General features: G+C 32.5%; 1 protein-coding gene across 3 annotated transcripts in view; it reads right to left on the bottom strand.

The window, feature by feature from the left end:
• LOC123262259 (beta-1-syntrophin) overlaps positions 1-27,795 on the bottom strand; it is a 126,377-nt gene that overhangs the window by 96,365 nt on the left and 2,217 nt on the right. For all 3 annotated transcript variants that reach the window (XM_044724435.1, XM_044724436.1, XM_044724437.1), the window contains exon 2: positions 22,231-22,849. In XM_044724435.1, coding sequence (XP_044580370.1) covers positions 22,231-22,849 — 619 coding nt within the window. The remainder of the gene's footprint in view (positions 1-22,230; positions 22,850-27,795) is intronic.

The raw sequence follows: 27,795 nt of genomic DNA, 5'->3' as shown, positions 1-27,795 counted from the left end.
AGACACGCCAGTTTATTCAATTATCAAGGTAGAACCAGGAACCAGAATGGGAAAGCACCGTCTGTCGGATTGAATAGCCAAGGATCTGCTCGTTAGACAAATGCACTTTTCCAGCTTCCAACTTTCATGAAAAACCAAAACCACTATTTAATTTGCTCTCCAAAGACTGACAAGGAAAATTCGTTTGCTTTTGAGCTTATATGGCTTTTGTAAAGCATCAATTTAAAAATGCTAACTTTTAAATCTTTTAAATGTTTCATTCAATTGATGAATTTTCGTGTGAAAAAATTTTTTTCACGTTTGAAATATTTTGTTTAAAATTAATTATCAAAAATTTTCCAGCGCTGTCACAGTTTTACTTCTAAGCTAAATAATAAAAAAAAAAAAAAACCGGCTGACGTTGAATTTAAGAATTTTCCGAGCGGGATAAGCAATTCCCTAAAAGACATCTTCATCTGGAGCATCCGGCTGCGATCATATTTGATTGGATGGAGGATGGATCATGGAACCTCTTAAAGTCATGTCATAACTTAAATTTCCTCATACCCTCCCTCATTCTTGGATTTATTTTTTCTTCTTCTTCCATTTCTCAGGGTGTCTTGGGTCCCGGAAAAAAGTTTTCCGATGAATTTCTTATCAGCATGTGGCTTCGATATCCAATCGGGGATGCACCTATACTCGGATCAATTCTTCCATTCGGATAACTTGCAACCGTTTATCTTACTTACAAACTTAAACTCCGGCACTCTCATTTAATTCCTTCAGAATCCAACTTTTTTAAATTTTTATCAATAATATATAACTAAAAAAGGACACAGAATAAAAATTTTCACTTTTACGTCTTCCACGATAAGATTAATTGTTCTTACACCTTCTTCTTCTTTTGCTAATTAAATATAATCGTTAATTAATCAAATCAACTTTTATAATGGATGAATTATTTTATATTGTAGTTGGAGTTTTAAGTTTTAAGTTTTAAGTCAAAGTTTGTTTTAATTTGTCTACAATTAAATTGCTAGCGAGTTAAAGCAGAGGAAAAGTAATCATATAATTAAAATAGATACGTTGTATCGACGCCTCACTAACTCAGCTCAGTTTTGCAGAAAGACTTCTATCTTGTAAGCACTGGCAATAAACTCGCGAGACGTCATCTTTAGCTGCATCTAAAGATAATTATTTAGTATATCCAGTGCCTGTCTTCTGTCTTCTATCTTGTATCTTCCAAAGGATCTTCCAAATAAAGCTCTCTCTCTCTCTCTCTCTCTCTCTCTCTCTGTATCTGGTTTCCCTTAACCTGGTGAGTTATTGAGCGAAGGGTATGAGGCCAACTTTTGAGCATCCCGCATGCGTTTAAATACTAAACGAGACTCGAGTGCTCGACTTTGAATCACGCTCAAGTTAATAAATTATTACTCTCTAATTTCTGTCACAGCATACATTAGTACTAATCTATAAGATTTTTATTTTTTTTAGACAACTTTAAAATTATCAGACCGTTTTTACTAATCTTCAGAGCAAAAATTAAAACCCAGCAACCTCTGTCGGTAGAAAATGAAACTAAAGGTAACGACTTGATAGTCATGTTGATATGAATTCATAAATATCGCGTTAAAATGAAGCATAATAATATTTAATATAAGCCAAAGGGAGAGTGTAATTGAGATAATAAAATAGGTTGATGGATAATAGTTAATACAATGAAAATGTGAACTCCGGTTAGGGAAAATTGACGGTAGTTTTAACGTCTCCGGCAATCACTTAGCCGGTGGTGATGGTGGCGGTAGCGATTAATATATATAACTTTCCTTTTAGGAGAGAATCAAGGAAGAGGAGAAAGTCTCAGCCTCAGTCACAGCCGAATTAATGGACAATTACGGTCCGCTGACGCGGAAGGATTCCCCGAACGGTTAATCATTGTTTACGGTACACAATGCCGGAATGTGTTTTAAAGGGATGGCAAAGAGAATAGGAGCTACCTCGGCTGGCAAAGCTGTAACAACAAGGAGCGAGGCAAAGCCAGGAGTCAATGCCAGTAGAGGGTGGATAAGGGTGAGCATGAGGGTGAGGTGAAACGATGGATGAGAATGAAAATGGGAACGAGTCGAGGTAAATTTTCTAAAGGGGCCTGCGGACTAAGCCATAATAGGCCGGGAATCTTAACGAGCGCTCGAGCGATTCCAGTCTTAATGCACGCTCGTTACTTCTTACTAAAAAGCGGCATAAGGTATATTGAATCCTTTAAGAGACTGAATTTAAGGGTAAGAAATGTCAACTCATGATTCATGAATCATCATAAATATTACTTTTTTTATTGCTCCTGTTTAGATTTAATCAAAATTTATATATATACTTTAGCTGATATAGAAAGATTTTAAATATTTAATAAACTTTATTGCATTTTTAAATGATTTTTTAACATCAAAATATTTAATTATTATTTATTTTTTTAGAGTTTTTAAATGTTTGATAATATCTGAAAAATATTTTTTAGCTAAATTTATAGGTTATAAAGTCATTTTAAATTCTGAATTGGTTACGAGTTATTTAATAATTTTGTGATTCAATTTTTAATTCACATATTTTAAGGTACATTTTCTAATTTTATATCTGCGCTAAAATGATTTATTAAAACAATTTATTTGAGTAGCAATGAAGTATTTTATCATCAAAAATTTGAGACAACTGAGACTCATAATGATTAATATTGGTACGAAAATTTGATCTTTAATATAAGTTAAATTATTTCTTACATCTGTCCATTAATAACAAGTTCGTAATGTCAAATGCTTTCGAGGTTTAAAAGAAGCTTTTGTAGGACATGAATAATTTCTTGAAAATATCTTTTATAAATGAAATTCACTCTAAAGTTCCCCATAATAAAATCTTTCAATAGATAAAATTAGCGATTAGGTCGTTGTAAATTAATATCAGGTACATTAAGACCAAATAAAAGAAGAAATAAAATCCTCTTTTTATATTATACCATATATTTTCTATATAAGACGGCTTAGAATGGAATTCCCGTGGTGTTTAGAATGGAAGAAGGAGGTAATTCCAATTTACGACGACGATTCTGTTATATCTTCATGTATACTGCATGCACAATAATTCTGGAATTTAACAGGCGTCTCTCAAGAGACTCTGAATCCTGCAGAGGGCCTCAGAAAGTGTCGTGAAAGATTCACAAGTGACCTGGTTACTGATCTGCGCCAAGAGGATTTACTTTACTCACCACTCTCGACAACAATAAACAGTCTTAGTCTCATTGTTACTTCCCACGAGGTAGAGGGAAGTTTTATTTTCATTCTAATCGAATAATTATTATTGAAAATCTCAACAAATCATAACATTTTCATTTAATAATAATATTTTTAGAAAAACACACGAAACTTTTCAAAACTTCTCCTTTTATCTGTATAAATAGACTGAAAAAAAAAAAAAAAAAAAAACTTTTCTTACTCTCTTAATTGTATAGAAGATGATGATAATAATAACCAAACTTCTATTAGTCTAATCAATATTGAATGAAAAATAAACGAAGGGCTTAATCCAACAGAGCATAAACTTGAGATAATAATAATATAATATAAAGTTATAGTTCTGGGTTCGGTCATGAATGTAAAGACAAAGAGAGGTATTTCCCACATATCAACACGTATAACTTTTCGAGACCAAAGACCAAAGACTAAAGACAGTATTAATCGGTAGCAAGTTTGTCGAGTAAGGCACGGCGTCTTCTTATTAATAACCTCTTACATTAACCATCGGAGGATCATACAATCACACCAGGAGTTTCGGTAGGAGTCGGGTTAAAGGTTAGGGGCTAGAGTTTGGGCTGATTGGGTGTATGAGAGATTCGGGATTCGGGATTCGGGATTCTGGATGGTGGATGGTGGATTCGGGAAATAGTTTCCGGTCGGATAACGCGGTGCCGTCCTGCGGCGCAAATTCTGGTAGTTACCGGGAAACTTCGGCCAACCGATCGGATACGTGCTGCATCCGCTTTTATCTCCTTCACCCCTGGGCCCTGGAGCTCACTCACCCTTTTTATCCACCCGACAGAAAGGAGAACGATAGGGATGGAAAACACAGACACCATAGTAGTCTTCCATAGTATTTTGGTAGTATTCGGTTCTATTGGAGCCCTCAACTCAACCCCAATTCAACTTCTCTATTCCTCTATTCCTCTATTCCTCGGGAAATGGCTCACTGCAGCGCAACATCCATTTCAACTGACTCAATCGGAAAATTCACTTTGCAAAAAGTAAACTTTGTACATTCGTCTTCAAACTACATTTCATTTCCCCTGATATACTAAGTAAAGCACGAACAGCACCACCATCACCTTCAACACTACTACCACCAACATCATCGAGTTTTAGGAAAGACCCTATCAATTTTTATTTTTATTTAATTACTCTACTTTACAATTCCGCCGAAGTAATAATTAGATCTTTTAAATATTTTTTTTTTTATTTTTATAAAATAACACGGAAAAATATTTTCTCATACAGGCTTTTTTATTTATTTTCATATTAAATGATATGTGTTCTTTTTTTTTTTTTTTTTTATCAAATTAACAATGCAATAAATTGATGGAAAACTTTAAACATTGAAAGAAAAATAAAAAATAACAGCTTGTACTTTGAAAAACTCTGGAGCCATGACATAATGGTGTAACTTTAGCGCGTCGATAGCCGGCGTAAGAAATCTTAGTAACTGGGGTTAAAAGTCGGAGGATGTCCAGTCCCTCGGGGTCTCTTAACGTACGGTCACCGGTCGCTCGAGTCGTTGGAGGGTAGATTGAACGAGTTTGCTCCTCTGAACTTCTCCGGTATCTCTCCTAGCGGTCGAGAAAAACTGTGGCCACTTTTTACCACACTGTTTGTTTATAATTAAACTTTTTTAATATTGAGTTCGAGGGCTTTTAATTAAATAATGGATCCATCGAGGGTTTATTTATACCTAAAGAATTTTTAATATTCAATTTTAGTTATCCAGCGAGTAATTTTTAAAATAGTCACATGGTTTCATATAGTTTCATCGTAAAACCTGATGGCGCAAAATAAAATATTTTAATATTTTATTTTCAAGTGATTTTTTTCAATAAATATTTCAATTTTGATTAAATATTTAAAAATGTTGACGGCTATAAAAATTGAAATGGATAATTTTGAATATTTCAAGTCAGCTCCATTAAATACTTAACATTTAAAATTAACTGACGGGTTCAACATCATTAAATATTAAAAAAGTACTCAATATAAATTGTCAATCACTTTTAGTAATATTGAATTTTTGAATAGTAGAATTGAAAAATTTTGAATGTTTCAATTTATCTTTTTCAAAATTTTCAATGAAAATTTAAATATTACATCAATCACAATTAAAACTTCAATAAATACCAAATTAAAAATTTCTTTGAAAAAAATAACCTTTTTTGTAATAAAAAAATAAAATCTAGAGCAAATATTAAATTTCAAGATCTTATCATTCGCAACTGTCGAATCAAAATATCATGACAAACAGAAGGCAAACTCAAATATTGACAAAAACTGTGACGGTGGTTATTAATGATTAATGATTTTTTCATGGTATTATTTAAATAAGTGGAAAAAAATAGTGTCGCAATAGCACGAAGACCACGCAACCCGACTGCTATTTATTCGACTGGTATAGCAATTCTGGCTGGAATTGTAATTATAATATAGGGTGCGTTGATATTTACCGAGAGAGATAAGATATGCATACACATATCGAAGAGGCATAAAGTATAAACATGGAGGAGTAGAAACGACCACCCGATTAAGGGATATATAACTAGTTACTGGAGTACGTGCCGGGGCAGCGTGAGATAGATCGATAGCATTAAATATGCATGTACACCGTGAAATTGGCTCTCTTGAGCGGTAATTACTGGCACGACTCGGCTCAAATTAAAAACTCACCACTTATCGGTCTACCTTGTACTTTATTCTTTGTCGAGTCATTTCCATCCGATCAGTACAGCCATGATCTCGTGCACGCTCTCGATACATTGATACGAGCTTCGAAAATTCAGTGTTAAAAATTGAAGAGTGAATTTTTTGAAAAATTTTTAGAGCAACTTTTTCATTTAAAAGTGAAAATTTATTTAGATGGCTCAAATATCAAAAATAAATTTTTTCTTACAAAATAGCTTTAAATACTTAAAAAAAAAATAATTCTTACTATCAATATCGATGTTTAAAATTTCGCCGGAACCGTGTTACTAAAAGCAGCAAAAAGGTTGAAATGAGTTGCGCTTTTTAGCTTGAGTTTTGTTTTAATGCAGATGAGAGGACCCTGAGGCCGAGTTCGTCGGGGTCGTGAGGAACAAAGCGATATCGAGGGACGATAAAGAGGCGACGTAGCTGGACGATGTACCGATTGTAACAGTAGAGAAAGAGCAAGAACAAGGGGATGGAAAAAAAAATGAAAAAAAGTCGAAAAAGAGGACAACTCTCTGTTTAGTAAAAGTACGAAGTATATGTATAGAGTGTTGAATTATGTCCATCGATGAGGGAGCTTATGGGACGTAGAACGTGAGGAAGTGGTGTAGGCGTGGAAGAAGGGGTGTTGGGGCGCCAGGGGACTTTGAAGACTCGGGTTCTAGGTAATAACTCATACCGTTGCCAGCACAATGCCGTTGTGTTCGTTGTACGGATTCTGCACAGAACAGAAACTACCGTCCGCACTCTACTCGGTGCCTGCATCAATGTGGATGGACATGGGTGGGTGTGTGTGTGTGTATGTATGTACGTATGACGTGGTCATGTACCCATTTCAACTAGATAAATATACGAAAGCTTGAGCTATATGTTTCTTGACAATATTGAATGTCACTTGATGCTAAAAAAATATTCCAGTATGATTTATTGATCTGATGATTTATTTAATTAAATATTTGGGAAGTCCGAGAAGAAAGAATTTTTTTATTGGAAATTGTTGAAAGTTTTTTTTTAATAATTTAAATTTGTTATTTGTTGGTGCAAGCTTTAATTTTTTTCTGCACAATTTCCATAAGTCAAAATTTAAAAAAAAATTAAAAGCTCAATACAATATAAAAATAAAAAATCGACACACTGCTCAAAGAAAAACTTTCCAATTCGATTAAACGATAATGAATTTATTAATTAAAGCTCCTAATCATAAAATATCGAAAGCGGTAATCAAAAACTCAATCACTGTTTGGCCTTTGATCTGAAAAGCTCTGATTTGGCTCCCTAAATTATCGAAACGAAATGAAGACAAGCCCGAAGCTTTTGTGGATTTGCACTTTGGAAGTTACACTCGCTCTCGAAGTGTAGCATCTTCAGTTCTACAGAGCAAAGGTACCGATTGGTAAAGCAAAAGGCGAGCCAAAGAAGTAGGTGCATAAATTGTCACAGGCTGTTTGACGGTGCGGTATTTCCGTAGCTTTTTACTTCTCTTAGTTCTTTGATGTCAGGAGCAAACTGATCCTCTTCTGGCTCCTCGCCCTCTTCATCTTTCCATTTCGTCCTCATTCTGGTCCTCTATCGCGTATTTTTTCCCGGTGCTTGCATTCCATGATAAAATAGAGGGCCGGTTGGAATGTTTATGAATGAGCGAGTTAAGAGGACGTTATTTTCAGTTCACCCTCCATCCTCCAATCGTTCTGCTCGATCGACGAGACCTCTAAGACCTCTGAGACCTCTTGTAAGACGGCGAATAGGAATAGGCTAGCGACTGGGTTGTCCTGCTATCTTTAAGTACTATAAATTCCTTTAACATTTATACCTCTGCGTATTTCTCAATTCAATTCTATACATACACTTTATTCCTTTAATTTATTTTTAGTCCCTCTGCATTCACTCTCTCCATGTATTTTTTATCCTCAAGAGTTTTCTCCTTCGTTCGTAAATATTCACTTTTTCAACAATTTTACAATTTCCTTAAAACTCATAGTTAAGAGAGCATTTTGGTTCAGAAACCAAAAAAATATCGAATTTTTTTTTCTTATTTCCAAAATTTAAATTATTTACGAAATTATAGCTATTTCAATGACAAGTTGACATAATATCTCAAATTCAAATGAAAAAATACCCACAGTTTGTCGATTCAGTCCAAATACTCCCTTGAATTCAAAAACAACCAAAGGGGACCAAGCTCGTGATCGATTTTTGAGCCAATGAAATTCAGAGCAGACAAATGTAGAGATTTAATCGGTTCATTTGTGGCCAAAGTAATGAATTGGGCTCAGCTTTCTCATTCCCTTTCAACAGAGGGTGATAATCATCGATTGCTAACGACAATCCGTCAAAAGAGAGAACGTTTGATGCCTGTAAGTCCATTTCTGTGGTAATCCGATACACATTTGCTGCTTTTGAGCCGTCAGAGTAGTCATTTCTGACACAGTTACATCAAAAGCAATAGAGAGGACGCCGGGATTTGGCGTAAATTTTGTTTGCCTCATAATAGCCAATACACGGAAAGATTAAAACCCGACTGGTTTGTGTTCTACACCAGACTCAGTCGTGTGCAGGTTACTTTGCACGGATTCTGGTGCATCACCCGACAGAGTCTGGTGCAGAACACAAACCAGTCAGGTTTTAATCTTTCCGTGTAACGATAACCATCAATTGGAATATTAGGATTATGTTAATAAATAACCGCCAACCGCTTTAGAAATTTTAGATTTAATGAAGGGATTATTATTATTAAAAATTATCAGAGAATATTTTTACTAGGAAAATATAACTTTGTAAAGTATTATTGATATAAAAATAAAAAAAAATTGATTTTTTCCATGAATATCAATGTAATCGAGGAATAATCCAGGTAACTTATAAATAAATACACTTAATAAAACAATTAAGTAAATTAATGTGTACACAGGAAAGATAACATAACAAGCAGTGAAGATAGCAGTGATATATATGGAGCTAAACTCAAATGACAAGCCCGTGATTTGCTTTTGAATAATAACTCAAAGGGTTCATCTGACTGGGCGGAAATGACGACATCGGCGTCAGAGCTCGTCCTCTAGTTGTTGTTCTTCTCCTCTTCCTCTTGCTCCTCCTGGTTGTATATTTGTACCTCCACGGTTTAGTTATGCTTTTGGTTAATTCATGCCTTTCAGAGCTGGCTCACACAGCTCCAGCTTCCGTGGCAAGCCAGTGTCTTTACCTCTACTCTATCACTGTCAATCACGCCACGGAATTTGCATCTACAATTCCATCATTGTTATCAATTTTATTATAAATCAACAATATTCGCCTCTAACTCTTTTTTTTTTTTTTTTTTTTTTTTTTTTTGGCAAGTAAATAAACAGTTGATAATCTAAATCAAGATTTTTTATCTATTACGACATTATAATTGACGTCCATATTTCCTAAAAATTAAAAATTTATTTTTTTATTCTCAAATATAAAAATTTGCCATATAAGAAAATTTTCTCACAAGCGAGGATTGAAAACTGTCACCTGTAAATTGAGAATGGAATTTGATGAATGGATTCCAGGCATAACGAGAAGGAGGAGGGTCAAATGCCTGGAGAGACATCATTGAGGGTGTTTGCATTGGCATTACAACTACTATCAACTCACCCTAGTAATGGTCCATTACTTCGTTAATCGTACGCAGTAACTGGATCGTTAACTGTACACCATCCCAAGCACCCGGTCCCCTTCAATTTGGATGTATACGTGCCTACCCAACACCCAACACCCAACACCGAATAAACATTCTATTCACTGGAACTCGAACTCGGACTCCAACCGATCTCTGTCTATCGATGGACGCCCGTATTATATCTGCCTATCGCTCGTATGTTGTGTAAACGAACAAACACAAAAAAGATTTATATATCATTCATATACACGTTACCTGTTAAACTCCGTGATTGATTAAGTGCCACTGCATGCTCTCGTTTTGCTTTAAATATTTTTTGTTTATATTTTTATGTACTATTTAATTTCATTTTTTGATAGACTTTTTTCACTCTCTCTGCTAATGCAATGCCACGGATTTTTTATTTACACTACAAATAAACGAGTACGCAAAAGGGCTTTTCATTCTATGTTTTATGTAAAAAGTTTAATGTACCAAGTTTCAAGTATTTTATATAAAATTTTTTTCTGTTGATCGACTTTTGTTGTTTGGATTTTTTTTCTGTCCACAAAAAATGAAATCTGTAAGGATTTTTTGGGAATTTTGGAAAGATAGATTTGTTGTTTTCATTTTTGAGAGAAAAAAGGGAAAAAAGCAATTGATGACAGATGTATCGATAGATAGCGATGGGAGAATTTAATCTGTCAAGAGTGACGCGGGTTGAAAGCGAGTAATTTTGGACATAAAGTTAACTTGTTGACTGTGCAAGCTATTTGAACTTTTTTAGTTTTTTTTTTTTTTATTTATACAGCAAAGAGTAAATAGTTTTGTGACACTGAACTTCAGATTTATGTAACAGCGATTGTTCTAACAGTAAAAAATTCATGGAGCTATGCGTGTTTTGGATTTTATCGGTGGAAAAGCAAGATGTTAAGCTCGACAGATGCTTAAATCGTCTAACTTTTTGCTGGCTAATAAATTTTTAAGGATAACATAGTAAGTTTTTAATAAAAATACTGTTATTGATCATGTTAACTAAAAATTTCAATGATATTAAAGTTATTTCTTTTAGAAAAAAAAAAAATCTAAAAGCTTTTAAACATTTTTCACATCGGAAATTGATTTTTCTGAAGTAATAAATAATAATATTTCGTGAAAATTATATTTTCAACAAGCAACAAGAAAATGTTGCGTCAAAAACAAATTTTCAATGGGTCACTTCAATGTATTCCATTGAAAATAAATAAATAACTTGAAATTAAATGTTTCCAGAAATGAAAAGCACTTGACTTGAACCGCTTACAAGTGTTTAATTACACGAAGCCCGAAAAAATCAAAAGCCGTAGTAGAATTCAAATACTTAATTAAGCTGGTCGTTGACTAAAAAAAATACACTTCAATTTAGCGCTTTTTGTTTAATATCAAACATTTGAGAGGACATCAAACATTTGAGAGGTTGAATTCATGAAAAAGCACGTGTATAATATATCAGAGGTAATAACTGAAACTTGAATACGTTATTTTAGGCCGTTGAAGAAAAAAAAAAAAGAGAACAGCAGAGTTGGATAAAAAATGAAAGGGAAATTGGTAAATTCACCACGGAAATAAAATAGCAAAGGCGACACAGACAGGGCTTTGATCAAAGTATCGAGTATCCGAAATACATCAAGAGGCTACAATCGAAAAATCTCTCCGAACAGCGAATCGTTATCGAGCAAATGACAATAGATGGCCTGACAACTCGGTAAAGACAGTTCCAATTTATACTTTATTGCATTCTCCCCCCATACCCTACACCGGTTACTTTCGCTGCTGTCGAGCCCCAAGACTCCTAGAGCTTTCAATAAAATGTCAAGACCGTATTGACGTGTATATATATATATATATATGACACAAAAGATAAAAAAGACTCGAGGTAATAATATAAAATTCAAACGATTTTTCGAAAGTTATCCATCTTTCGATACTCCGACGACAGATGAAAACTTTTTAAATAATTCAAAATTTTTATCATTATGATTATAATTTAATGATAAACAGAGTAAATAAAAGAACCGTTGTCGAAGAAATAGTGACGAGCACGCCAACGAGCACTACATGCTGCTGCAAAACCAGAGATCGTCGAGGGCATCAGCCACTGTTTTCTGTTCATACTAGTAGCAAGCACACTGTTAATGTGAATACCTTCGAGCACGCGATGTAACTATCGTAATGCATGTCTAACCTGTAACTACTCCACCGACTCCTGGTAATAATAACCAGTAACGAATAACGAATCTAAAAATTATTATGTGAAAAATTGTTAAGGTAATAATAGAATATAATGTAATGTAATAAATTAGTATGATAAAAAATATTTAGATCGTTTATTCGATAGAATATAATGTCATGATATTTATGTCAATTTTATATTTTGGAAATTGATTTAACAAATTTGGTTCTGAATTAATAATTAATAACTTTTAAAAACTACTAATTTCCAAAACGAAAAGTTTAAAAATAAAAGAAAGATCCTTCATCGTCAATCAAACTATCAAAAATTTATTTTAGTATAAAGTTTAAATATCTGCTGAGCCTTAGTTTGCGATCTCCAGTTTCTGGCCTGGATCACACTATACCATCAACAAACTGTAGATATTATAAAGCACACGTAACCGGGCAGCAAACCTGCTCACGTACTGGGCGTCTAGTCGTACTAAGCAGACCGCGATAACTTGGGGAAAATTCAGTAGCTTGCTCTCGTGACCGTTATCGGTCAATCTTGTGCAATTGCAGCAGCGTCGAAAATGTGGAGCGTGGTATGTGTTGCTGGAGTGCCGCCAGTGCTCGCCCAGAAGGGGATTCCTGAATAGAGCTAAGCCGACGGGAGACGTCAGGGAGCTTTTCAGGTTACACACACGTATGTGGAGACACAGATACAGATAGATCGGAGGGAAACGAGAAGAAGGGTAAGGGTGATATTAAACAGCCGATAAGGGCTATCTGCACGAGCCCGTATTTGCGTTACCACCCGGCACACTACATGCTACATATTGTATACACACCGTTGTAGTTGTAGTTTTAGTTGCAGTTGTAGTTGTATTTTGTATTTCCCCTCTTCCTCAGCTTGTCCTCCCTTAGCTCCAACGAACAGGCCTTCTCCTATTTCGTTTAGCTTCCTATCACTCGCACGTTCACCAGCGCGTCGATTCAAATTGGAAAACCATCTGCACTTATCCGTAAAACAGAACTCCCCTTTTGCTTCACCTCTTTCCACCCCTACCCGTGAATTTACGATGAGTTTGTGTGTTTACTCGGGCATGATTCTACCTGATAGGTTGGTTACTGGCGGATACGCAGCCAGGAAGCTACAAGCCCACGTGAATTGCAATACATCCAGCCAGAAGGTATATTTATGGGGAAAGTTCACTGCGTTGAGTTGGGAGGCATCCATGTACATAGCTATACCTTACTTTGGATCCATGGATGGTTATATTGAAGAATTAGGTCTTGCGGCTCTTCCGGGTACAAACCAAGCTTCCGATTTAAGTTTGCACGATCGACAATTATCGCGTGTGTTTGCCTTCCCCTTATGAGAAATTTATGCAACTTGTACTTCGGTTAATGTTTGACTTCAGTTTTTTACCTCTGCTGAATTTTAATTTAAGTATATATCAGATATTTTTTTCGGCGATCGATAGTTTTTAAGAGATTGAAATTTATTTTTCATAATTCCTTTAATAATGTAATAATATTTTACTTGAAGCAGAATATATTCAGTCTTAGAATCTATTAATTAATCGTTTCTAAATAAATTATTTTACTAACAATTAATAAATTCTTCTATCAGTACGTAGATTTTTAAATTCATATTTGAACAATTTTTTTGTTAAAAAAAAAAAAAAAGCCTTAAAATTTTCAGTATCATCCTGGTATTATTACGTTTATCGTTTATAATATTGATATTTCCAGTTTGTGTTTTTCAGATCGGGTTGAAGATAAGGTTAATATTTTACTTTTATCAAGGCGAATAAAAACGTTTATTTATTCTGTTTACCGCTGGGAAATTGAGGTAATAATTTACCGAACAAAAAAAAAAAAAATAAAAAAATGTAAAGCATTTTGTCAATTTAAAATTTAAAATTCTTTAATACAAAAAATGATAATTAAAATTTGTGAGAGTCAAACAAATAATCAATAGCGATGTCCATTAATTTCTATTTATTAATTCGAAATGATTTGAGTAAGAAATTTTAATTAAACGTATTTATTGAAAATGTATGGATTGAATGCTTTGATGTTTAATTAAATTACATGACAGTCACGATAATTGAATCCCTGAATACTTTTTCCGACGTATATTTTTAAAATAAATTTACTTTCTATACATATTTTTAATTAAATTAAAACAGTATTATGTTGATGGTGAATATAGCAATGAGTTATTTTTATAAAAATAAAGGTTCAAGTGAATTGAATTTATCGAAAATTTGTATTTAATTTTCACTCTACAAAGCGGGTCGTTGTAAAAAGTAAACAGGATTAAAATACATAAAATATTGTAGTACTTGGAGCTTTTTATACCGTAGATTGCAGAGGAGCTGCCCAGATCCGTTCCTGATGTCGAGGAATTCAATTACAGTCTCGACTTTAAAGGAAAACTAAATTAATTTTAAAGAAACGCAAGGGGTGTCCTCAAAGTGTAGCAAAATGCAATAAGAAATAAGAATGGAATAAATAAAATTTAAACAGGAAAAAAGTTTTAATAGAAGACACTAAGTTGCTAATAAGTGTCACGAGTACGCTCCGGAACAGACAACAACAACAGTCTTTCAAGTTTTTTTAATAAAATCCTAATTCTTTTTAATGACAATCGACAGGTAAATAAAAATTTATTTAAATAAAATTAAGAAAAAAATTTGTTAATTTAAATTGAAAAATGTCAATAAAAATAGAATGGTCTTGTTAAGTTGAATGAGGAATGAGATTGACACTAACGACAGGCGGATACAATAATGGCAATTGTGTTGGATCGTACCGGACAGTAAAACGGCTCAATAGGTGAGCAGACGTACGGACGTATAAGCTTTTCCAGTTTGGACAAAATTGACCAGGCTATTTATTGGGTATTCCGTGTCAAAGGACCCTCTCTGAAGGGGTTGACGTTTAGATGCATCTCCTGTGGCGAGCCTCAGCGAACCACAGCACGTTGATGTCGGACATGAGGGAATGAACGTGACTCAATTTACTCGGGGGTTTTAGAGCCAGGGGATCCACGGCCCTAGTGCCTACTACACCAACTGCAATAGCGACAGCAATATCAAAGTACCAGCTAACACAGCCCAAGCCGGGAATACCTGCCCAGGCATCAGCTTCAGGCATCGTCAGGTCCTCTCGACACGTCTATCATGCGGCATGATAATTTCCCGGTCTTTCAATATGTTAAACAGATGTTTACAATTAACACACCCGCTAACGCTTTAATATTGTATAATACATATTCATCTATTAATTATTAAGTTATTAAATTAATGAATCGATCAATAAATCGATAAATACATTCAAAAACCACACAGAGGTTTTTAAATTTTTTACACTAAAAACCTAGAATAATATTTTGAAGAAAAAAATTTTTTAATGATAATTTTGACGATTTAAAACTTATTTTAGACGACTTTTTATAGCAGGTGTTTCTATTGGCTTCAGTCTCTCTACCCAAATTCACCGGGCTGTAATCAAGTAAAAGTGATACAAAGAAACTCATTACCAACTTTAAAGTATTTACCGAGTTATAAGATTTTAGTTCTAAGTAAGTTTAAGCAACTTTAATTTTATTGAATGAAATAAATTTCTCCGAAAGATTTTAAAGTTTACTTAGTACTTATCTTATGGATATAAATGTAGAAAAAATTCATTTACTTTTTTTTACTCCTTATTGTTGCCCGGAGTTGAGCATTGCAAAAACAAAAAAAAATACTCTTCTCAGTCAATTTATTTTATTATTCAAATAATTATCGGGTAACTTGTTCTTAAAGTTCGTAAACTTTATAATTATTATTATTATTTTTTTTTTTTTTTTTTTTTTCAACTGTCTCAATAATTTTGTAAAATAATTATCCATGTTTAATATTATCTAATAATAATAATAACAATTAGAGTCTGGCTCGTCAGAAATAATCGGGAAAGTTTTAAAAAATTAATGAGGACTTTAATTGAAGTTTAAAACATCGGAGGTTCGAGTTTGAAATTTATAATTGCAACAAAAATTAATTGCAATTAAAACGAGTGTATCTATCGGAGCTTATCTTCATTAAATAGTTTGATTTTACTTAACCGAGGAGAGTAATAGTTTACTTTAAAATTATTAAAGCTAACATTTTGAGGAGCTATTCAATTATTAACTTTTTCCGGGAAGTTTTTAAGTCTACAGATGCGTTTAAAAGCTTTCGAACAAAAAATATTTAACGGGTAATTTTGAGTTATTTATCCTCGTTATTTAGCCATCATTTTAATTCTTTTAAGTGAAGTATAAATTGTCAAAAGATGACTGTAATGAGCTTTAGCGAACAAAAGTTTTAAAAAAGTAATTTATATTGTGCATAGCTTATTATTAGTGAGAAAATCGAAATGAAATATGTAACTTTAGTTTCAGTGTAGTGTACTGCTGTTTCTGTGAAATAACAGAAGCTTACCTATAGCTAGTTAGGTATGAGAATGTATGTATAGAGTAGAGGCTCACCGTAAAAAAAGAAAGACAAGTTGGAGTTTGCTATGACAATGAATGCTAATAACGTGGCTGCGTAACAATAGCCGAGAGGCCAACGCAAAGCTTGTCGTCGAAAGGACTCTCTCTGTATATGTATACCATCGCTTGTGTAGTAAATCACACATGTACAAACACATTTATTTATTAACACAGAGCTTATTTTTTCTATCACAAAAATAATGATAATAATTTTGAATTCAAGTTTTATATTCTTGCTATTGAGGGTTTGTTTCCTTTATTTTTTTTTCGGAAAAAAAAAAAAAAAAAAAAAAAAAAAAAAATTAAGATTTTGGAATAAATGTAAGTGAAAGAATGTTGAAATCAGAAACGAAATACTTAGAATTTCGTGGGATAGTAAGTGAAAGAAAGAAGGCGACATTTGTGTCTCTTTGCCAGTAGTATAACCAACTTGTCATCCGTCTTCCTATCCAAGTCGCGGGTGGAGAACGTTCGTACTTGCCCGACAATGCACGGCGAAATTACGCATTCCAATTTCGAAGGACACTACTGGGAATTCACGTACGTTCTTCTGGAGACCAATAAATGTCCGCGTTAGAGAAGCAACATTTAATAAATGTTTATCCAAATAAATTTAAGGCTCTTCTCCGTGTGAATTTTTATGATTTTTGTATTATATATTACTCAAAATTTAGATTTAGATTTAGTAGATTATAATTCAAATTATGAAAACGGAATAAGGCGCTAATTAATAGTGTAAATAATTAAAATTTTGATAAATTTCAGTTGCGTCGGAGTTAGAATTCTGAGTATAGCTCACTGGTGCTGGTGATTAATAATCAGGAGGAGGCGATATTTCACTAGGATTCGGCTGGATCCGCCGGAAAGATCGCCAGGAAGGATAACGGGAGACGCTGTTGGAAAGGAGACACGCTAACTTGTTTCAGAATCGTTCTGAGACTACAAACTTATATGCATATTTACATTATATGTACGATTTAATTACTTTCATAATAATAATAATACACGGAAAGAAATTGACAAATTTTATTAAAGTAGAACTAATTTATCCAAACAGATGATTGCGAAATTTTATTGAAACGTAAATTTTGAAAAGGATACTGCACAATAGAGTCTAATTGTTGAATTAATTCCGGCAATTTGAGGGAACTTCTAGGGCTCCACCCGATTATTCCAGTTAAGCGCTCACCATCGCATCGAATTCCGGTAAGTCTCAAATATCTTCAGCGGAGGAGAACGTTATATATTAGGTAATTGTTATTCGGTGGCTCCTTCTGGCTTTTCTTGCATTGGGCTCCTCAAATCTGAAGTAACGGCAAAACTCTTCGTTATTTTTCTTCTGGTTCTGGTATACCTTATACCTCATTCCCTATTCCTTATTCCTTATACCAATAGTAGTTTGCCATTCCATTCCATTCGCTTCTATCTTATTTCACGGGTGTTCTACATTTCACCAACTACCAAAGAGGCAGTACCAGGATTTTCATGCTTCATATAATGCAAATAAAATTGACTATAACAAGCCTCTTCTTGATCTCTCACCCCCTACCCTATAGTTCAGCCGCCTTCGAGACTCAAAATGACGTCATTTTGATAAATTCTATCTTTACATTTATTTCCATACATTATTTTATTATTCTTTCGTCGCAGAGCTGCGATCAAGAGGACATCTTTTATTATTCAATTATTCTTAATAACCTAACCTAATATTTAATTTAATATTTAGACAGTACCTATTTTTTTTTGTTCTTTAAATTACATTTATTTAATACAAGATAAAGGAATTTCGAAAAGTAAATTCGTGATCAGTATTAATAATTTTTTACAAATTTTATTTGAAATTTATTCTGGCATAGATTTTTTTTTTTTCGTAAAATCTTATTAAAACTCTAATAAAATACTCTTTTAATATTAATATTGATAAAAAACAATCCTTCATCATTTCTTAAAAAGAAATCGTCACATTAAAAATTGATAAAAGTATTACGAACTATTGTGTAAGCTCCTTATTCCTTAGACCGTTAAGATGTTTGTTTACAAACAATAATGTCTGGGAAGAACAATATTTAGTTTATAAATACATAAAAATATAAAAAATAAAAATAATAAAAAATCAAACGACGTGGACTCTTTTTAGTTTAATAATAATATAACTTTTAAGTATACATGAAAAGTTTTAAAGATATATATATATATATATAAAGCTTATTTACCTTAAAAATTGTCAAGACTAAAGAGAATAAAAAATAGCCGTAGCCGGTAAGACTTTTGCAACTGACAGCAAGTAAACTACAAGAATATTGTATAACGAAAAAATAAGTTTTAAAAATAAATAAGACCTATATAATCTAAAAAGAAAATAAACACCGAAAAAAATAAGTTGAGGATGTGAAACGCTTGCTAGGTTTTTACTGCTCAGATAAACCTCCTATATAAGATATAATATAGAATGTGTAGGAGACAAACAAGAAGAACAAAAACAAGACTAACAACAAAAATAAAAATAAAAACAAAAACAAGAAGAAGAAGATGGAAAACTAAAAGTATGAGTTTGCTACTTTAAAACATGTAAGATGGAGAAAGATAAGAGGATAAAGGCCCAATGATATTCATATTTAAGTTTGCGTGTGTGTTTTTGATTCTTCCTTGTGATTTGCTTATCGTGTCTTTTGCTAAGCGAGTCAACTAAACATCGATTAAACTTATTTCTATTGTTATTGTTCCTCAGCTACCGAACATGAAAGCTCAAATTAATTTATACATAATTGTGACAGATAGTTATGTTACTTTGATAAAAATTTTAATTAACATTAATTTACATTCATTGCTGATTGCAGTCTTGATGCTGACATTTTAATTGGATTTTATTTATAATACGACAAGATTAATTAATGATTAAAAAATATTAACGATAAGGGAATGCTACTTTTATTTTTTATTTAAATGTTGTCATTAAAAATCAAAAAATTAATTTTTAATTTTAAATTTTAGCTAAAAAATTAATCAATTCCAAAGAGACGGTAGTGTCTCGCACCAAAAAGACATTTACATCTCATATAATAACCCTTTTGATTGCAAGCAATTTAATTTCTCACAAGACAGATTTAAAAAAAAACTAAAAGCTTTCGTCCCTTATTAAATTCCAGTTTCAATATTTTAATTTCTAGTCACAACTCATAACTCATCACTCAACGACTCTCAGTCTTCTCATTTTTTTAATGCTCGTTCCTTTATTCCTGTTCAACCCTGTCCTATTCTAGTCTTTACCCAGTAGTACACACTTGCTTCTCAACTCCTTTTGTCACCTTACAACCATTTGTTTGGCTCTCTCCTTCACTCCTTTGTTTCTCTCTTATTGCTTATACACTATACTGTACTACCTACCAAGTTCCTCTATTATGAATTATGACATGTGTACTTTTACATGTGAGCTTTTGTCTTCGTCTCGGTGCAAACTACAAACTACGAGGGTGATAGACTGTTCGAGAATGACTGACAACTGTGTTCGACGGCTGAGTCATCGTTACAATCGAGATCGAGAGTAGAAAATAATTGCTATTACTATTACTTTTACAATTACAATAGTAAACAGGAACAGAAGCCCCAGAGATAAAGACGGAGTTATCTTTAAGAGAAGAATGTAATTGATGGAAGAAGTCGATTACTCTCCTTGACCCGGTGCGGTATACTTGAGCCACCCTGAGAGCTAAGTAATGGATGGTCTAGAAAAAATAACTGTAAAGAATTGCTGGATTGTATAACACACAAAGCCCGTGAAAATTATATTTAATGCTCGTGTTGTTGTTATCGACACGGGTTAAGGCCAAGAAATACCCGAGTCATTATTTTATTGAATCATTACTCTGTTAAATTTATTTATTTATTAAATTAACTTTATTTAAGAAAAATTGTCGTTAACGAAAATTTATATTTTTTAAGAGTTATAATTTTCTTCAATTAAGTGATGTAAATATTTTGAAACAAGATTGAAAAATATTTATTTTAACGAAGTTATTATTTTTTTTTTTTTTTCAGTGTGATTAAATATCAAACCGTCAAAGAAGTTTTTTTTTTTTTAATAATTTTTATTTGAGGGAAATATTGACTTTGAATCTTTGATAAATTGGTGCACTTGAAAAATTTTGACTAAATAAATATTTAAAAATGAAATCAGAGGTCTGTAGCAAAAGTAAAATAAAATATCAACTGCACTGAAATATTTAAAGAGTAACGAGTGCAAACATTATTAAATGCCAAAGTACAGAATAAAATAAACAAGGTTTGATTAAATGAGGACGTTATGTTACACTTGAGTTTAGAAGCTCAGAGCAAAAAAATAAGTGGAGGAAAAAAAATATAACTAATGACATAAAATTTATTTTCCAACCAACAAAATTATGCTTTAAAGAGGCCAAGTGTCAAAGCCCATTGAAGAAAAAAAAAATTAATTTAGCTAAAAGCTCATCACGCTAGTGGGTATTACATACTCGTATAGTATGTAGTGGGAGTAATGTGACGTAGAGCGTGAAGAAGGTATACCGTCGGGATAAAAAGTAGATAGAAGTATAAAATGAGAAAGAAATGGATAAGAGTAAAAAGTTGGGGAAGAAATTCAGGGAAATTATTCTGGGAATTGAAAAGTAGGTCCAAAGTCTTGCTGCATAGTTAAGAGACACTAAATTCGATATTAAAACGAACAGCAAATCCGTACCGCTTAATGCACCGTGTACTTAAAGCTAATTGGAATAAGAGTCTCGTTAATGTTTCCAGCCCGGTTAAGCTCCACTACAAAGTAGAGGTATAAAGACCCCACGACGATCCAGTGACGATCCAGCACAAAGTATGCATCCATACATTGTACTTTTACGGGAAATATGCGCGAGGGTAGTTTGCCTGAAATCGAGTGTAGTCTAGTTTAGTTTAGTCTTGTGAATCTGGTTTAGTTTGGAAGTTTACAAAAGATTCTCTCAGTCACGCGATGCTTTTTTATTCCCAACCCCGTAGAGAGTGTATTTATCCTGTTTCTTAAGCTAAGCATTCCACTATTTTTATTTAAACTCGGTTATTTTTTTTTTTTAGAGCAATAGTACTCGCTAAGTGGAAATCGATTACCTCCAAAGAATGCGGAATGAATGTCCGGGTGGGAAATTATTACAGGAAATTATTAGTCCACCGTGAATAAACTCGGCTTGAATTTACAATTACCTGCAGAAAATTTTAACCTTTTTTTATTCTTCGACCATTTAATCGACAAATATAAATGTATTTGAAAAATTTATAAATTTCTTTTTAACATCAGGATATTTTTTAAAGAATGTCTAAATAAATTTTTGATAAAATCGAAAAGATTAATAGCTTTTATCACGATTTCACTATAAAATATAATTATGTGTTATTTCTTAATAAAACAATTAACTAATCAGAAAATTAATGGATAAAATAATAAAAAAACATTTTATTACGACTTGCAATTATTTAAGTAATAAAAAAAAAAACTTGATCTGAGATAAAACTAGACAAAGTAATGATAATTTAATGTTTTCCAAGTACTTTAACAAAAGAAAATAAGAGAATAACTACCCTTAGTAGTTATCTCGCGTCACGATTAATATATAAAGATAAAAAGTGAAACAACGTTAAAATAATTCCTCGGGTATTATAAACCGGGAACTCAATAAAAATGGTGATCAAGTAGGCAAGTAATATAACTTGTCATAACTAATCATAATAATAATGATCATAACAATAACAGAATTAAAAATTGTGAAGAAAAAAGCTTTAGCTTAATAATTTCTTGTTATTTTTAATGAAAAATAAAAATATACCCGTCAGAAAAATTTGCTTGTTCTCTTAATTATTTAAATAATAATCATAAACATTGAGTAAAGTAGTGAAGTAACAACAAGTCGACTTACCCTCAAGTTCCACAACCTTGCCAGCCCGCTTAAGAGCCTTGACAGCTTCATCGTGGGTAGCTTCTCTTAAATCTTCGCCATTTACCGCGAGAATTGCGTCTCCGACGTACAGCTGCTCGGTAGCGTCTGCCGCCATTCCTTTGAAGATCTTCGAAATTAAAATCGGCATTTTGTTCTCCTTGCCGCCTTTTATTGAAATTCCCAGCCCGTTATTGTCACTCTTGACCACCCGAACAATGCGTTTCTGGTTCGCGACTGAATCGGGAACATCGGGATCGTTCAGACTGTCGATGTTGTTGTTATTGAGGTTCCCGTTGAGGGGGCCGCCGTTCCCCAGTATGTGCTCATAACTCTCATCCAGGGAGATACTCAAGTAGTCATCCTCCAGGGAGACATACACTCGGTACCACTGGCCTCTTACTTGGGTCTCGAGGACTCCTGCTCGACTGGTCGTCGTTGTTGAAAAAGACGCAGCTGTCGTCGTTGAGGAGGACGAGGATGATCCTGGGACTGACGTCACTAGGCTTGGTAGCCCTCCGGAATTTAGTTGCCCTAACATCACTGTTGGTTGGCTGCTTCCACTCAGCTCAACCATCTCGATTTCTTCGCAGACTGTCCGCTGGAATTTAGAATTCATTTTTTTGGTTAATATTTATCAATAGCTATAAGTAGGATTTAGTTCAATTTTATTTATAACATAAAAATTTTTGATATGGGCTAACATGGGTTGATCTGGATGTATATGATAATATCAGGCTGTAAGGGTAGTTCTGATTTCAAAGTGACCCGATACTTCTAAGTATAACAAGTCCTAATTCCTATAATCTTGCATTTTAACAGCAAAGTTTGTCAAAGTTTAAGGCGACAGTTTGATAATTAGTATCTATGATTTCAATTATTTCAAATGTTGTTCAAGGTTGAAATTAGACACATTTTAAATTGTCAGATTAATTTCATTTTTAGCAAAATTATTTTTCAGATGGAAATTCATCTCTATAAATTATTTTATGTCGAAAATATACCAGTTAATAAAAAAACAAAAAATAGCCACCGGTACACAAAAAATTGAGTAAAATCGGATTTCATTTATTACTAGTCATTAGCAACCGATATTATTGACATGAATGCCCAAAAAATAAGATCAATTAACGTGACTCAACAGCAGTAACCAGAGTAATTTAACTATAACTTTGACCATTTGGATATGGATTATAGTAACATAAACAATAGAGCCCGGCATAAATCGAGTTACAATCGCTTCATGGTATAAAATAATGAACGAGTATTAGCAATACGATAATGCTGAATTCAAATTGGAAATAATATTTATAGAGAATTTTGGTAACATGTTCAAATATGGTTATAAGTTATAGTTATAGTTGGTAATAGAACGGACTAGCCGACAGCCGAAACGCAAAACCGCAGGCGTACAATCACCAAAAATAAAATTCAATTGATATTGACGTCGGAATTCTATTACTCGATCTCGATAGGATGCACATATGATGTATTAACATTGAACATACATGAATTTATCAACTATAGAGTGCATAAAGGGTATTTGGTTTAATATAACAATAACAATGATTATAATTATAATTATATTTAGGTCTTAAATGATCGCATTTGAGCTCGATTATTTAACAACAGGCTATATATCTTCGGATAGAATCTCTATTATCTATTATCTGTTGTGTGTTGTCTCTTCTCCTTACTCTTTCTCTGATAACACAACCATACTGGATGCCGTTGATTGAGGACGTACATAGCTGTGCAGATGCGAAGCGGTGTGAGCATTGATGACTAGCAAAGGGGCACCAAGCTGTCGACGAGAGAAAACCACCACCGTTATGAAGCAAAACCGCCGAGTAATTAATACCACGGGCTTAATGAAAGCATCGATCGCGTGAGTAGGCGACGGGGCTTGTCACTGGACTCCGCCTTTATCTCCAGCCGATACAAAAAATACGATAAAAAAATTAATAATACCAATAGGATAATAAAAAAATTATTAAAAAATTAAGGGTTGTCAGAGTTTTTGTGCTGTCAAATTATCCTCTTGTTGAATTTAATTGTATTTTTTCTTTTAATTGTAAATTTTACTTTTTTCAATCACTTAGTTTTTTTCAGACAAAAATTTTGATCGATTTAATTTAATCACAATTTTTGTAAAAGAATAAAAATGATAATCTGTAGAAAAAAATAAACAGTAAGTATTGCTATTAAACTGACGTCAGTTATAATAAAAGGCTTAAAAAATAATAATTAAATTTTTTTAGGACATTAATTAGGTTAAAGTTATTTTCAGAGGCGTAAAAAAAAAAAAAATTTACGAAAACGCATATAAACATAGATTATCTTTATTAAAGGTACAGGTTAGTCGGTTTTTTGTGCTTATTATATCGTATTATTATTATGCATAGAAAAATTCTATTCGCGTATCCGGATATGATAGTGTTTGAGATAGTGAATTGCTTTTTTTTAGTGATGGTGAAAAATTTAAGCGAAACGTCTGTACAACATGCGAGCCGCGAATATAGGATAGGATAAAAATATTTATATTACCTGAAGATATATACAGATATATATGCATATTTAGATTATACAAGAATAAAAATACAGCGATGCTTATATTTAGTAATGCGGAGAGAAAAGAAGAGTGGAGAGTAAAATCGTGTGTGCTTCTCCGAATGAAAAATAAATAAAAATTTAAAAATTCATATCAACTCGAATACAAACACTGAATATAACGGGATGTGCAGAGTAGTCTAGTGGAAAAATTTTGTGTGAAAAAACCAACGCGCTAAGTAATAGAGATATGTCATTTGTTTCAATACTATTTACCTCACTTTTTAAACATCCAAATAATAAAACTCGCATTTTAGATTCATTCGGATATTTACTTACTGTGGGAATTTAATCACTGGACAAATTAATTTTATCTATTCTTTAGAAGGCTTTTTTTTTTGTTTTTTTATTTTTTATTTAATGAATTATTGCACGGTAAAAAATTTTTCGTCATTGTGTAAAGTGTAAAAATGTTTGTGTAGAATTTAACATTTTAGTGCGTAAAATTTAACATTTTAGTATGTTGATTCCACACAAATTGAGTAAAAAAAGTCATCAACACAAATTTTTGTGTTAAATTTGACGAAAAATTTTTTACTGTGTGTGTGTCCATTTTTATGGTCTAATGAAAAGATAAAATTTTCAATATTTGCTCAACTACAAGTGTAAGTAGTTATTTAACAATTATTTTTCAGAATTCTTTAGACAAGTGAATCTAATTATTATCATTTTTGTCCTTTATAAATTCAATTTTTCAATTATTCGATTTCGTACTTTAACTTTTAATAAATTATTATTATTATTATTATTATTATTATATTATTATATATTATTATATTTTTTACATTGTGTAAAAATTTCCCCACACGCGATTCTGTTTGAATGGAAGCCCAAACAAAAAATAAATAGAAACTTTTCACATGAGCCTGCGTAATTCAAAAATAAAATAAAATAAAAAAAAATAACTTCAGCCGACATCGACGGACATTCGTGTAAATTATTGAGCGAATAATTTATCACGGGTTTACGGTGGGTGGTTAATTAAAAATGCAAGAATCAAATCGCTGAGCAGTATTCAGCGTACTCTGTAGAGTAAGGCGAATATCATGAAATAAATTGAAGCGCAACAAATATTTGCTGTGTATTTAATCTCAGATGGAAGATTTATTATTAATAGGAAGAGCAATAATAGAGAAAAAATATATATAATATAATAAAATATAAAGTATCTCATAAACCATTGGCTTATACAAGCCGGCTTAGATAAATCCAGAATTTAATATACGAACGAAACATGCAATGAGGAAAATCCATTTCATTTCTGAGGAGATTAACATTCTACGGTGATTATATTTGTTTTTAATCATTTTTTAAAGTTATATTATATTTAAACAATTCTTGTTAATTTCTTATGATGCGCTGATTGAAAAATTGACTTTATTTAAATTAAGAGAAAAAAGTTCTTTAATCTAGAATTATTAATATATATAGATTAAAACAGGTGGCGATTATTTTTTATCTTATAAAAACATTTCTGATAATTTTAATTGTAATGAAAAGTAAAAAATAATAAAAATAATAATAATTGAATTGAATTGAATGTATCAAATATTATTCAACGGCAGCCACATTCTCGAGAACGAAATGCAGCATTATTGATATGCGATTTTATTCAATAAGAATTTTATTATCGGTTGGCCAGCGCTATTGAGAAACAGTATTGTGTGAAAATGTATTATATGAGTGTATAGATATGAGTATGCATGAATGTATGTTATAGGTATGCACAGAGCACAAGTCAGATTGAATTTCTTCACCAGCCGAGCAGTTTCCACACCCGATGCAAAATTGCATAACGCGGGTCAGATCCAAACGACACTAATGTCGCAGCACTGGGCTGAGCGGGGTGAACAAGGGGTGTCGACTATACTACTCGAGTTCCCTATCGATTTTCATCTCTCGTGACTTTCATTGTACGTGCATCTATGATAGTCCGAAATTCTAGTGGTCATGCATGGCAAATTTTTTCTCTCAACTCTGACTCTGACTCTATTTTATTTTTTCTATTACCCTTTTTGTCGTATCGAGCTTATTTTATTTATATATTTACTTTTATTTTTATTTTTATACGTGAGCTAGGAATACAATGTTCGAATTATCCCAATCAGAATTTACTCGGAATATAAAGATTGGTAAATTTTTATTTTCTGTAACAGAATATTCTGTTTTTTAGTGAATTCTTTTTCTAATCACTGAATCAATATTTTTTCTATTTATTAAATTTATTTAATTAAATATTTAATAATAAATAGTTCTTGTATTTCTTTCTTTACATAAAAAGCACCCTGTCATTTGATCTTCATTTTAATCATAACTACCCTCATACTTATTAATTAAAATTCATAATTACTGATTGATGACGATTATTGTTATCAACGAATAAGAAAAAAAAAAGGTTGGGATGATTGAGCTGGTATTAAATAATTCCGTGGGTTTGTTTAATACGCGAGAAACGTCGCCTGATTCGCGAAAAAAAACCAATAACTTGGTACCGGGGGGTTGGAGCCGGGTTGTTTATGGCCCTGGGGAGAAAGAGAATGAGCATTGAAGGTAAGGGAGATCTGGGAGGTTGGATTTGTATCCCGGCATAGATATATACGATTATATACATATATGTATGAATGTAGATATACGTGTTCATGCATGTAGAAAGATAATACGTGAAAGAGCGAGACGTAGACAAGGTGAAATAGGAAAAAAAAACATGAGAATGGAAAGAGCTAGCTAAGCGCGAGAGTGAAACGCAAATCCACTTGTAACTTTTATCATTGAAACACGACCAAATGCATTTTTTGATTTCATTTGCATTTTTTTTTAACAATACGTATGTATATAGAACCTCAATTCGATTTTCAATTCAACGGAATAACGTGTATTTCGGAGATGAACATAAAAAAATTTCATTATAATTTACAATCACTAAAATAAATTAATATG

This window comes from Cotesia glomerata, linkage group LG3 (genome assembly GCF_020080835.1).
Source record: "Cotesia glomerata isolate CgM1 linkage group LG3, MPM_Cglom_v2.3, whole genome shotgun sequence".
Classification (NCBI taxonomy): Eukaryota; Metazoa; Arthropoda; class Insecta; order Hymenoptera; family Braconidae; genus Cotesia; species Cotesia glomerata.
The sequence above is the reverse complement of the archived record's forward strand: the minus strand, read 5'-3'. Positions and strand labels throughout refer to the sequence as shown.